Here is a 13,584-nt window from a genome sequence, read left to right as displayed (position 1 = left end):
ATAAGGCTTTTGGGTTGGGTGTAGATGGGGGACACATATTTCAACAGGGAAACAGTCTTCGACGCTACACCAGTATTTCCATTTCATTGGGGATTACTCAAATTTTCTTGTAAATCTTATGTGCGATACTACAATAACAACACTAAATTCAGACCACAACAATTGTATGTGTATTATGTTGATTATAGCTTGGCTTCCATGGCATCCCTTAAAAACTTTGAAACATGACCTGGAAAAAGTGCCTTAAAATTATAAAAAGTTTGGAACATAATTGTAAACATTTAATTATGATAATTTTAAATGTAGATTTTCACTAGCTTTGTTTATTATTATTATCCCTTTACATTTCCCCCTAGCTTTTCTAATAATGAATATTTCCAAAATCTACTAATTTCTTGCTGTTTGTTGAACATTTCTCACAGAGTTGCTCATTGCTTTTCTTGCCATGTTTTTGAAAGCAATTGCACCATTTCGCTTGAGATCCGAAGGGTTAAATACTTGTGAAAGGAGTCTGAAAGCAGCACAAGAAAAATGATGTCGCTGCAGCTTTCAATGGGTTAATAAAAATGAGTAAAAGGTCATTAATTTATGTCCATAACAGAACAATACAACTCTATTTGTATAGCAGTGTCCTTTAGATTATTGGGAAGTGTAAAACACAAAAGAATAACACTATCAGCTGTGATACAAAAAAACAAACCATGACTTCATCACAGGCCAGTACTCATCTCCCTGCTCAACACACACAGATGATTTAAATCTCAGTTTAAAGCACGTACATGTTTTGGTTCAGTGTAAGTATAATTCAGCAAAGCTTTCAGTCTTACTCTAAATTTTACAAATGCGTCATCATATGTCATAATTTCTCTTATCCCTTCTTAAGAGCAACACACATCAGCCAAAGGTTCTCCACAAAGGTCTATAATCCATTCCCACAGGCTGCTGGGGCAGTACACCGGATCATATGGTAACATTTCAAAAACAAAAATGTGTTCAAATCTACTTAATAAGCCAAAAGTATCGTCACATACAGATTAGACGAGAGACTCGCCCTGTTTGTGTGTGACATACCTGCATGGATTTGATTAAGACTGTTTGCATTATATGAAATAAAAAAGCATACAGCTGTGAACACTAAATTAACAGGGATAGTTTGGATTTTTTTTAAAAATAACGTTTTATGGAGTATTTTTCTATAGAAGGTTTATCTCCTACAGTAGATGTCAGTCAGCAGGCCTCTAGTTCGGAGAAGCAGGCTGGAGTACAAAAAAGAAGTTAAGCAATGTACCGCTGTGGACAGGGTCAGCAACAAGATGTCTTTTTGCCGCAAAAAAATTCAGCATAAAAAAAAAAAAAAAACAGTATCAGTTTAGGTGTATGTTATACTGGGAGTATTTCCGCTGCTTTACGTTTTCATCAGACAGTGCGTTCCAACAGGGAAGCTGTTAACAGCTTTAGTTCCTCATCTATGCTCTCCTCAAAGCCGCCAGACTTTATTTATAAAAACAGTAACTTTGGCTCATTGAAACAGAAGGGTTGCTGATCCACCACTGCTTTGATTAGGTAGTTAGTTTGTGTTATTGTGTGACTTCAGTGAATCTGAACTAACCCTTTGAATGCCAAAGTCACACAATAACACAAACAAGCTCACTGATGGAGGCAGCAGTAGACCAGCAGCTCCTGTGTTCAGTGATGTTAAATCACTGTTTTTCTCAGTGGAGTCTGGCTTTATAGAGCGTGACAGAACGGCCTTGTTTTGTTATTGAAACCACTGCCTGACAGCAAGGTAAAGAGGTGAAAATATACTGAATAAAGCGTACACCTACACTGGTGATGATTTTTTTTACGTTGGACTTTTTTAAGGTGGCTAAAATATGTTTTGTAGCTGACCCCGTGCACAGCAGTGCATTTCTTACCCTGCTAGCAGGGAACGCTCCCACAACATTGTCTAACATTACCCACAAGTTGCAATAATATCATAAAGAAATAATTTGTAATCTCATGTTCAAAAAATGTTCCTATAAGGTTAAATGCTGCCTAAGATGTCATAACTGCAACATTCTGAGGATGTTTAGCTGATGTCGAGAGGTTTCCGATGAGAGAATGTTCTTTCATAAAACATTCCCACAATGTTACATGAGAACAAAGGAAGAACACTTTCAAAGCAACATTGATGACTAAGATTGCAGACATTTTTAAATTAAATGTAATGTAATGTGATATGTTAGCAATAAAAAAAACACTTTTAACATTTTTTGATGTTTAGAGAGAATGTTACCTGAACTTTAAGAAGAACGTTCCGGGAACTTAAAGAAAACTTGCCGCTGAAAATGTTACTAAAACATTGCATTGGTTGCATTGCACTGTCCTCAGAATGCTTTAAGAACCAAAAATTGCTAGCTGGGTAGCTTCAGTGTCAGACTCAAGCCTGCTTCTCCAAACTGGGAGTGTGCCGACTGACATCTGCTGCATGAAAAACACTGACTGTGTGTAAGTACCCTGTATAACCCCACTTCAAAAACTCTGAACTATCCCTTTAACTGAAGATGACTGAAAAGCTGAAGTTCTGGATAGTAAAAATTGAGATATTTGTATATCACAATGACCTGCTGAGTCCAGAGGATTAATTTACAAGAGACATCTTTGGTTTTGTACAGTACTACCACAGCTCAAAGAGATAAAACCAAAGGATCATTTGCCACACACATTTATTTTTTTTTATAAAAGTGAAATGAGAAAAAAAATGCACTCGCCATCTGAATAATAATTTTTCTATTTTACTGCTGTCATTTTTTTCTCTTTCATATGTCAATTGTTGTATATCAATATTTTTTTAGATGAAGACATACATCACCTTGAGCCCACAGGCTCACCATCCAGAGTTCCATCCGAGCAGCTTGTGTTCTCTCAAAAAGTCTTAGAGCAACGTTCTTGCATCAAGAAGAGTTTCTGGGGATGATTTAAGCCCATTCACAAAGACAACAGACGGTTATCCTCAAACCACCTCTGGTTGTTTGGCATTCTTCATCCAGAACTAAACAAACAAGTCAAAAACAAAGACCATGTTTGTCCCCTCCACATCTCTGAGGGAGTGTCCTTGGAAGTGTCCCGACAATCAGGGACCAAATTTAACCTCCAAGGCGCTGTCCCTCTCCCCAGGCGAACCCTCCGGGGCGCTCCTCAGGCAGGGGGTTGTAGTTGGCGTCTTCCTCTGGAGTGTCAAACAGCATCTTTCTGTGAGGGACACACACACACACACACACACACACACACACACACACACACACACACACACACACACACACACACACACACACACACACACACACACACACACAGGAGGAGGATGAGGATGAGGATGTCTCTCTGTGAGCTATCTTCTAGACCCACAAAGAGGACAAAAACAAATTCAGGTAAAGCTCTAAGAATTCATTCATTCTTTTCTCCACGTTCATGCATCTTTAAAAATGTCCTACATTTTCAGACTACATGGTGTGTTGGATCTTACAGGTTTGGGCTTTCAGTATTGTTTTATCGACGTTAGTGCCATCAAATGACTCCCCCTCTGTTTCCTGACTTATGATGCTGGATAATGGCCAGTAAAGTGTTTTTGCATAATAAAACAATGTCACAGTTGACCTTTGACCTTTGATATAAAATGTCAGAACTTCAACATTACATCCAATTAGAAATTTGTGTGAAATCTGGACAAATTAATTCTCAAATTATGGCCAAAAACACATCTTATGAGGTTACCTTGACCTTTGACCACCAGATTCTAATCAATTCATTTCTCAATCCAAGTGGATGTTTGTGCCAAATTCGAGGAAATTCCCTCAAGTGCTTCTTCAGATGTTGGGTTTTTCGAGAAAGAAATGGATGCATGTCACAGTGCTCTTGACCACCAAAATCTTATCAGTTCTGTAGTGACTTAGGCGCTGTACTGTAGCTGCCACTGGCTGCTAGTTTATTCAAGCTATTTTGACATCTTCTCAGAAAAATCATCTACAGTCTTTACTCGTGCTTATGTCATTTATGTTTGTCTTCTCTCCAAGCGTCTGGTATGTCTGTATAACTTCCAATACGTTTCATCACAGTTATTAACAAATGTCACCAAACAAAAACATCACCACAGTCCCAAACTGCAGCTACAATAAACCCCCTCGTAGCTAGGCAAAAATAATATATATGGCTCCTCTTAAGTTCACTGGTAAATCTAAGTGAACGTTTGTGCCAAATTTAAAGAAACTCCCTCAAGATGTTCTTGAGATACCGCATTACAATGAGACAGACAAGGTCACAGTGACCTTGACCTTTGACCTATGACCACCAAAATCTAATCAGCTCATCCTTGAGTCCGAGTTAACATTTGTGCCAAATTTAAAGAAACTCCCTAAAGGCGTTCTTGAGATATCGAGTTCATAAGAATGGTCTGGATGTACGTACAGACGACTGGAGAACAGAATGCCTCCGGCCTCGGCTATTTCTGGTGCAGAGGCATAAAAAATGTTTGAAAAAAAGATGAGTGACTCACATGATAGATGGGGTCTTGAGCCATCTTCCACCACCTGGCTGGTTGGGGAAAACATCCTCCAGAAAAAAGTACACATGTCCAACAGCGATACCTCAAGAAAGGTAAAACAAAAAACATGTTAACATGAGCACTTTTCATACTGTACACCACCAGACATACAGCTGCCTCTGGCTCTCTGCATACCACCAAAACACTGAATAATGACTGCAGATGACAGTGATGGGTACCTAAAAGATCCACAATGATGGAGTTGCCCAGCAGGAGTGAGAATCCCATCAGCACCCAGGGAAGGAAGGGCGCCTGGAAATTCAGCAGGCCAAAGAAATTCATGCGAACGTTTGGGTTTCGCCGACTCCACACGTACACCAGCATGATGGTGAAGGCTTGGCCCAGGAACACCAGACTCACAAAAGTGCCAAATATCTGAAACCTCGTTAAAGAACAAAGCATAGAAATGAACTCTGAACAAACTGGTTATCATGACGACTGAACCATTCAGGTGCCAAACCTAGAGCTGGTTAATATGTTCAAACATGGGCCAGTTACTCAGCCTTTTTTGGTGTCATGTCTCCAGTCTTATTCATGCACCAGAGTCTTTGCACACGGCACAAAACCTGCCCTTATATAGTGTTTAGGGGGTGTTACCTGTGCTGACAGGTGACTTATGATGAGTGGGATTCATCATTGAGCACAAGTGGTCAAAGCAGATTAGGATGGTGAAGAGTGTTTGGTGCATCTGGAGGTGATTTCTCTCATATTTTTCTTACCAGAAAATTAAGAGAAAATAAAAGAGACATTTAAGAGAATGTTGCTGCATGAGGCCCAATATTTGTGGAAGTTCAAGAGTACGATAAGCTGTACCACAGAGCTGTAAATGTTGAGGATGTTTGGGTTACATGTCATTAAAATGTTCACTTAAGACATTATGCTGTATAATCAGTGAAAATATTTTGAAATAAAACATTAATGTCAAGGATACAGTCATCAGCAGCCCACCAAAGAGGAACATGAAGACAAAGTCAGCTGTGCGCCCCCTGAAAGAGCCCTCCTCGAGCATACGACAGTATCTGTACCTGAAAGCATAGGGTTAAGGAAGTCTACACAGACATTCTGTCACATTTAACAGAGATCATCATCACCAGCTAAACACTTAAGAACCGCCACGTCACACATATCTGTGTCACTGATTTTGGACTTTAGTGCATCTTATGGCATGTATCTCTATTATTTGTACACTGAAAGCATTAGAGTGTAACGTTTCATCATGTCCAGCTTCCCCTGTGAAACCGAAATATGCAAACACACCTCACATGCTCAATGAAGTGAGACATGGAACTGAGAAGGATACAGAAAAATCATATTGAACAGGAAATTGAAGCCAACTGGACCAAAAAACAGGAAGTTGGTTATTAGTCGCCATACCTACAGAGAGAAAAAGAAAGAGAAGATTCAGAAAAATAAGAAAGAAGAAATGACCCAAAAATTTGTGAAAAATACAAGAAAATTAGTTTAAACAAACAAACAAAAAAAAAACCAGCAAAACAAAACAAACAGAAAAGGAAAGTCTAAAAAGGGCTTAAAATTTTAATAATTATGTAACTTAACTTTAAATATGCAGATATGATAATTATAAATCTAGTTTTTACTTAGCTGTTTTTCTTTCAAGACATTTCACACTAGCATTTTTATCCGAATAATTTTCTAAATCTACTAATTTCTTGCAAATTGTGGAATATTTCTCACCAAGTTGCACAAATGATTTTTTAAGATAATTTTTTTTGGCTTTTTGCCTTTATTTGATAGGACACTTCACATGTAAAAGGGGGAGAGAAAGAGGATGACATGAAGCAAAGGATCGAGGCCGGAATCGAACCCGCGGTCGCTGCAACAAGGACGCAGCCTCTGTATATAATGGGATGCATGCTCTACCAACTGGACATCCTATTTCCCATGTTAAAAAAATAAAAAATAAAATGTAACCGATGTTCTCAGGACTTAAAGGTTTAAATACTAATGAAAGACATCTGAAAGCAGCACATGAAAAGTGATGTCACTCCAGGTTTCAAAGGGTTAACTGTTCTATGTCCTGCAGTCAGTGAAAGCAGTGACAGGAGGCCACATGACACAAGAGTAATCGCTCTTCAGCTCAGAGCAGTCTGTACAGAAACCTAATTGATGGCGTGTAGAAAAATGAAAGAACTAATTCTACATAATCTTAATCATGATGTGACGACGACAGTCTGGATCAACCACACGAGGGATGTCTGCTCTTATTCTGACAAAAAGTGTATGATGCTAATAGAGTATATCTAATGTGATGTCATGTATGTGGCACTATTTGAATTCAAATCTGGCTGTAATCAAAATAGCCATCATTTTTGTGGGTAAAACAATTTCAACATGTTTTTAAAATGTATTTATGACAGTTTTTAATTATCAAATGACAGAAAAATGAGGATTTGACAGGTGTTAGTGTGTGTGTGTTTGATGATAGCAGCTGATGTGCTGTCAGAGTGCAGGTGTTACATATTGGCTTTTGTTTTTTTTTTTTAGAGATTATTTTTTGGCATTTTAGCCTTTGTTAGATAGGGCAGATCAATAGTGTGAAGGGGGGAGAGAGAGAGGGGACAACACGCAGCAAAGGGCCTCGGGCAGAAGTCGAACCCGAGGCCGCTGCAGCAAGGACACTGCCTTCATTCATGGGGCACCTGCTTTATCCACTCAGCCACCGACGCCCCAGGTATTTGTAAGTTAGATAAGATCGAGACTTTAGCAGGACAGTCAGTGTTGCTGTGTATCAGGCTGCTGTCTGCTCTGCCAGTGACAGAACGCTGACCTCACTCTGCTGATTTAATGCAAATCTAGGAGGAACCTTCATGACAAATATAGAATATACATTTTTTTGTAAAAGTGTTACATGGGATAGGCAATTTACAGAAAAGCTCAGTAGCAAATGTAGCTGTGGCAGACAAATATAAGAAATTTCATTTTACCTGGACTTTGACACTACTTTTTAGTGAATATATACATATAGTTGAGTTTATTAAGGCTGTGGAGTGTATGAAGTGTTAAAATTTGTGCCCTGAATCATCCAGAGAATGAGGATGAAGTGGAACAGTGTTCTAGATTACTCACCTGGTAATTCCTTAGAATCAAATCAGGATTGAAGTATAGTTGAAATGGTGTGATGATCTCTAGTTGCTGTGTGAGAAAGTAAAACAAACATGTTAGAGATAAATGATCCAGCTTTGACAAACATTAACATACATCCAACCCAAAAACAACCCTAGTCTTACAGAAGTAACTTTTTCACTCCATTGCTTAATGTGCTTTTGTTGAATGAGGCTTTTCCTGGAGACCAGAAAGAAAGAAAAGAAACCTCTGAATTTGCTTTACTGCACTGGATGATAAAGATGCCAGTTTCTTCACGGAGGCAACTTCTGGCGCCAAATCCAACAACAAACAGAAGACGGCGTTTACATGACCAAATATACAATCCACAGAGCCCAGTTTGCATATTGTGATGTTTTTGTCACACACAGTTAATTGGCATATTCTGCACAATATTAACTGGCAGCAATTGTTGTTGTTGTTGAGATTACTTTCAGTGTTATCGGAAATAAGAATTACAAAATGAGAAATTGTGTTAAAATGGCGTAAAATGAAAAAGTGCATTTCAAAATAAATTAATCTATTATGAAATAAAAAGGAAAATTCTATAAAAAATCATAAGACAATAAGAATAACAAATTGTATAAATAATGTGTGGAGTTTGTATACTTTCTTCAATTATTTCACACATTTTTGTTATTTGTGTGATTATTTATTTCATTATTTGTTTATTTAGGCTAATTTTGAACAACTTGGGACCCAACACACATGCAGCCTCTACAGCATATGCAAAGTACATCCTATCTCTCTGGGCAGATACAAAGTATATATAAAACAGGTTCTATCTACAATTTAGAAAGGACTACAGAGGAAATGAGGCCTGAGATTTCACTGAAAAACCAATTACTCCTCCAGCCAGCATATCAGCTTTGGAAAGTTAAATTTGAATAAGACCAAAGAAATGTCCTCTGTTGCTAATGACTCTGCAGCTAGTTTAGCAGGACTTATTTGACACTATTGGGCCTCATACACTGAATGACAGAACACTGTTTAAAGTGTGCTGTTCATGTGCTGCTGTGTGTAAAAGGTGTCATTTCTGGCTGTGCTACGCAGTAACCAACAACAAAATACAACACTGAAAGACTGAGACAGAGTGAAATTTAGTTGAGATACGTCATCCATCCAACCATCCATCCAACCATCCATCCAACCATCCATCCATCTTTATTACAATTCAGTGGTGGAAAGGGAAATTAACAAAGTCCCTTTAACTAAGCACAGTTAAGAACAATTTTCAGGTACTTGGACCTAACTTGAGATTGATGGATCTGACACTATTTACTTCACTATACTTCAGAGGGAAATTCTGTACCACATTACATTAATGTGACAGCAGAAATGATTGGTTACTTTGCAGATTTATATTTTCTGCAAACATATATGATCGGCTTATAGGCTAACACAGCAACCAAACTCATTTTGCGGGTTGAGCGTTCCTGTAATGTTTAAATAATAAAATAGAAAAGTAATAATACTTGACAGCATGGCATATTCAGTAACGTTACATTTGATACTTCGCCTACCATAAAACCTCAAATTAAAGCCTTCAAAGCTTATTTTTATATAAGTTATTTCGAAGGATAAAAACTGGATGTTGGCTACCTGCCAGTGCTAATCTTAGTTAGCTCCTAAGATCATGCATACAGTATGTATAGTGGGTTTTGTTTTTAATTTCAATTTCATTTTTTAAACTATGTTTAAAAAATTAGCATTAATCTACCCTGTATCTTGTATATATCTTTAATCTTTTGTTAATATGGACATGCTGCACACACGGTTAGCTTGGTAAGATTCTCTACAATTCAGTAGTTCAGTTCATTGTGGTGAAACCTTCAGCATCAAAGAAAAGAAGTATTACCGGCACTGTAAACAAGAAAGATGACGAAAAGAGCTTAGTAGATGTAAACATCCAGTAAACTTTATTCATAATTATCGAAAAAATATATTTAAACATTATTTTACATAATTATTATACATTTTTTAGCTTTTTTTCTCCCAGATAATTCCTTGCTTTGTATTTTTTTGGGGTGGGGATGGCGGGGCAAATTTGCCGGACTTGTACTTTTCACAGATTTCTTACTAACCTCTGGGTATTTTTTTCTTTTATTGCTCATTACCTTCTTCCCGTGTTTTTGCCCAGACTTTAAAAGGTTAAAGAAATTGACTGTATTTCCCATTTTTGCTGAGCAGTTTTGTGTGAAAGGATATAAAAGCTTGTCCCATATTTACAACTGTCCCAGATATAAGCCTGTTAAGTTCAGCGATTTCAGCAAGTAATAGCCTGAGATGGTATATTTTCAAATCGCTAACAATTCTATACCTTAAGATTTGTAATGCATGACATTTACTTGTAACAGAGTATAATTATTACGTGGTATTACTATTATTACTTAACAAATCTAAGTACTTCTTTCCCAATTAATATTAAAAAATAGATTTTACGTGGTGTTCAGTGTGGGTGCCTTCTCAAGAGAACAGAGAGAGCAAGAGAACACACAACAGCTGTCGCTTGTGAACACTCCGTAAACTGATGCATTACGGAAATGCAACTTAGCGTGTCCTTACTGTTTTGGTCAATAGTTAAGAATGAAGTCAGGAAGACGGCCACTACGCTTATAGTTTTATGTGTGACTTGCGGAAAGTTAACATCCTGAATAACCAGATTAGGACACGTCTCCTCCTCAGGTGCTACGGCTAAAGCACCGAGCTAGCAGCTCAGCAGCGACGTGAGGCTAGCTCTGTGTTAGCGGGACCGAGCTGTGTCCCAGACAACAATAATGGACAAGAGCATCTGTCTTACCACTGCAGCAGTCGTGAGGACACAGGCGGTTGTGTATGCCCTGGTAACAACCGGAATCTGTAAATACTCCTGTTGTAGTGTCTGGTAAGCCATTTTGGACAAACTGAAAGCTTCCGGCACTTTCTTGACACGTCATTCCAGCAGGCGAGGGGTGGTGCGTTCAAGCACGTGAGACAAATCTGCCAAACATCAACCCCTGCTGTCAACACAAGACCGCACACATCTAAGCCAAGCACGTTCATTTGATCATTTGAATAAAACTTTTGAAATATTCAGACAGTTTATCATTTTGAAAGGTTGAATTAGAAAAAAAAAGAAAATCGTTGTATTTTCAACTTACCATGGGTTACTATATGCCTCCTACTTCCATTAAAGACCGAATTCGGCTTAAGCATGTGAATCTGAATAATGATTTTTACATGGAAAGTAAAATTTCACGCAAATGAAATTTTTCATCACAGTTTAAGTTGACCTCTTGTTGACACTTTATTAAAGCCTAAGTCACATCATCAGTTACATGCCATTATGTGCACCAACTTTTAGTTGATTTTGTAATTGAAAATTTCAATTTCAAATGTAACTGTGTGTGTGTGTGTGTGTGTGTGTGTGTGTGTGTGTGTGTGTGTTTCAATACAAGAAAAATAAGTTCAGTAAATTAAAATAAGATAAGTCAAATTAAAATACATAAATACTAATCACAGAAGGGGGGTAATTCAGTCTAAATGTCATCATTTACTACAGTGGCAAAGTGTTTTAAGATATTATATAAATTTGTTCTTTTGGTCCTTTTAGAAGTTTTAGGGATTTCAAATACAGATCAAATTCATTGAAAATAATAGTAAACTTGGTAGTAGTATTACATTACAACAGAGATCTACCGAGTATTAACAGAGTTCATCATCCTGGTTCTACATAATCACATCAAATGTTATAATGTCTCTGGAGACAGAAGGTGGGAATGATGAGCAGTCCAGAATTTATGTACAACACTACAAGAGTAGAATATATGGTCCTTAGTTTTGACCTAATTTTTTACAAAATGTGCATGCATTATCATCAATACCAAAGCAATGTCAAATTAATTCTTTAGAAGGGTAAATGTGGTTTATAATTTTGAAGTGCTTCTTTTGTTTTGGGAGGTATAGAGAATGTTCACCAACCAACTCTCCAGCAGTACAGTACTTTAATTTTAGATTAATTGACTGTCTCTTGGAGCATTTTCCTACTAGAAAACAAGTTTGGACAATGTGTAACAGGTGATCTTTTAACATTTAATGTTTTTATTCATTTTATTTTATTTTTTGTGCATAATTTAAGATACATAAAGTGGCAGAGAAAATAACAGTATGCGGAGCAGTGGGAGGCAAAAACCTCCACAACAGATGGGCTTATTTGAAGCCTCCATCCAAAACAAAGTTTAAAATTTCCCAATGTTGACATGACAATAAAAAAGTGAAGGCAAACCAATAACAGAATATATATAAAAGTATGTATAGGAGTGTGTGTGTGTGAGTGTGTGTGTGTGTGTGTGTGTGTGTGTGTGTGTGTGTGTGTGTGTTATAGACTAACGGCAGTTAAATGGTCTTTTGAGCACCTTTTATAACTTTTTAAACTTTTTTTCGGCAGGTGGGAAAAGCTGTTTCAAAATATTGCCGCCCTGACACCTAAATCTTATAAAAAACTGACCTCTGCAAGTCAGACATTTTGGAAGATGAAAATCTGAGGACTTAACAGCAACAGCCAATGTCATGGTTACACCCATCACAGCCCCCCTTCACACACGCATGTGTGCATGTGTGCATGCATGCGTCAAGCATGAGTTTGTGTAGGTAGTGATCAGCTCCGCCCACACCCCCTGCTGTGATTGGACAGGCGATTGTTTTTCAGTCCAGCATGGACAGTGCAGTGCATTTAATGTTGGTAAGTCTGTGCTGCCCCCGAATGGATGGCACTCTCTTGCAATCTCTTCACTCTCACACACCTCTTCACTGAGTCTCCTGCATTGTGATTCTAATGTGGCATTCACTTTACTTCTTTGTTTAATTTGTTTTAATATTAGCATTTTAAATCTTCCATACACAGTAAAGGTAATTAGAGTTTACAGGCAGCTAGAGCTCCCTCTTAGTTAAATGAGGTAATAGAATTGATGGATGAGTTACAGGGCGAAGCTTAATGACATGTAATTTTGATTTGGGTTGTGAGAAATTTCTTGCCCATTTGTTTTTTTTTTTATCTCTCCCTGCACTGTATACTGTGTACTGTTTATCATTTTATGTATCTTAAATTGGGCCAAAAAACAAACATTGCCTGCAGTTATACATTTTGTCCACAGGTTTTTCAGGAGGAAAGTGCTTCATTAGACAGTCTACCTGCCATTATGCCAAGCCATTAGTTAGGACTTACAAGTCCTATATAAAGAGTGACTTTTAGGCTATAAGAAAGTGTCACCAAGAGACTCGGTTAATGTGAACACTCCATTTGCGTGAGATTTCATTTTCCATGCAAAAATTATTATTCAGATTCACGTGCTAAAGCTTACCCCCCTCCGTTTTCTGATAGTAATAATCTAATCTAATAAATCTAATAATCCCCTCAACTAATTTTCAGATAATTTCCTTGTCACCTTTTACTAACAAAACTAATACGAATACTAATACTAATACCAATACCAATACTGATACTAATACCAGTACTAATACTAATACCAACACTAATAATGTTTATGCAGTTTGCGGGACATTGCCTGCCAAGGTGCTCATTTTTTTCTTGTGTTTTTGAAAGAAATAAGACAATTTTCCCAGGTTTGCAAGTGAAAGGCGTCTGACTGCAGCACAGGAACACTTATGTTGATCCAGGTGCTAAAGTGTTAATTGACTGATAGAAAATTACTTAAAACCTTTTTAACCTACTGAAAAAAAAACACTTTTAAGGAAAAAATTTTGCCTGAAGAGGCAGAGTAATTCTCCCACAGGGTTTGGAAGTTTGATCCCAGCTCTTGTTCTGATTTTCAGGTTGATTGTTGAAGCCAGTACCAGTAGCTTCCATCAGTGAAGTGTGTGAGACTATAAGGCACATTTTA

At 37.6% G+C, this 13,584-nt stretch overlaps 1 protein-coding gene across 1 annotated transcript; it reads right to left on the bottom strand.

Moving 5' to 3' along the window:
* Positions 1–905: 905 nt before the first annotated feature.
* On the bottom strand, positions 906–10,664 carry derl2 (derlin 2). The gene is made up of 7 exons (XM_042509250.2): positions 10,506–10,664; positions 7,670–7,735; positions 5,883–5,956; positions 5,514–5,607; positions 4,762–4,957; positions 4,535–4,625; positions 906–3,234 (listed from the first exon to the last, which is right to left on the bottom strand). Exons 1-7 carry the CDS (start codon positions 10,596–10,598, stop codon positions 3,129–3,131), a joined length of 720 nt encoding a protein of 239 aa, XP_042365184.1. The 5' UTR covers positions 10,599–10,664; the 3' UTR covers positions 906–3,128.
* Between the last annotated feature and the right edge of the window lie 2,920 nt (positions 10,665–13,584).

Source organism: Plectropomus leopardus, chromosome 20 (assembly GCF_026936395.1).
Source record: "Plectropomus leopardus strain MGB_pleo_1.0 chromosome 20, ASM2693639v1, whole genome shotgun sequence".
Classification (NCBI taxonomy): Eukaryota; Metazoa; Chordata; class Actinopteri; order Perciformes; family Serranidae; genus Plectropomus; species Plectropomus leopardus.
Note: the sequence above shows the minus strand (reverse complement) of the source record. Positions and strands in the feature narration are given on the sequence as shown.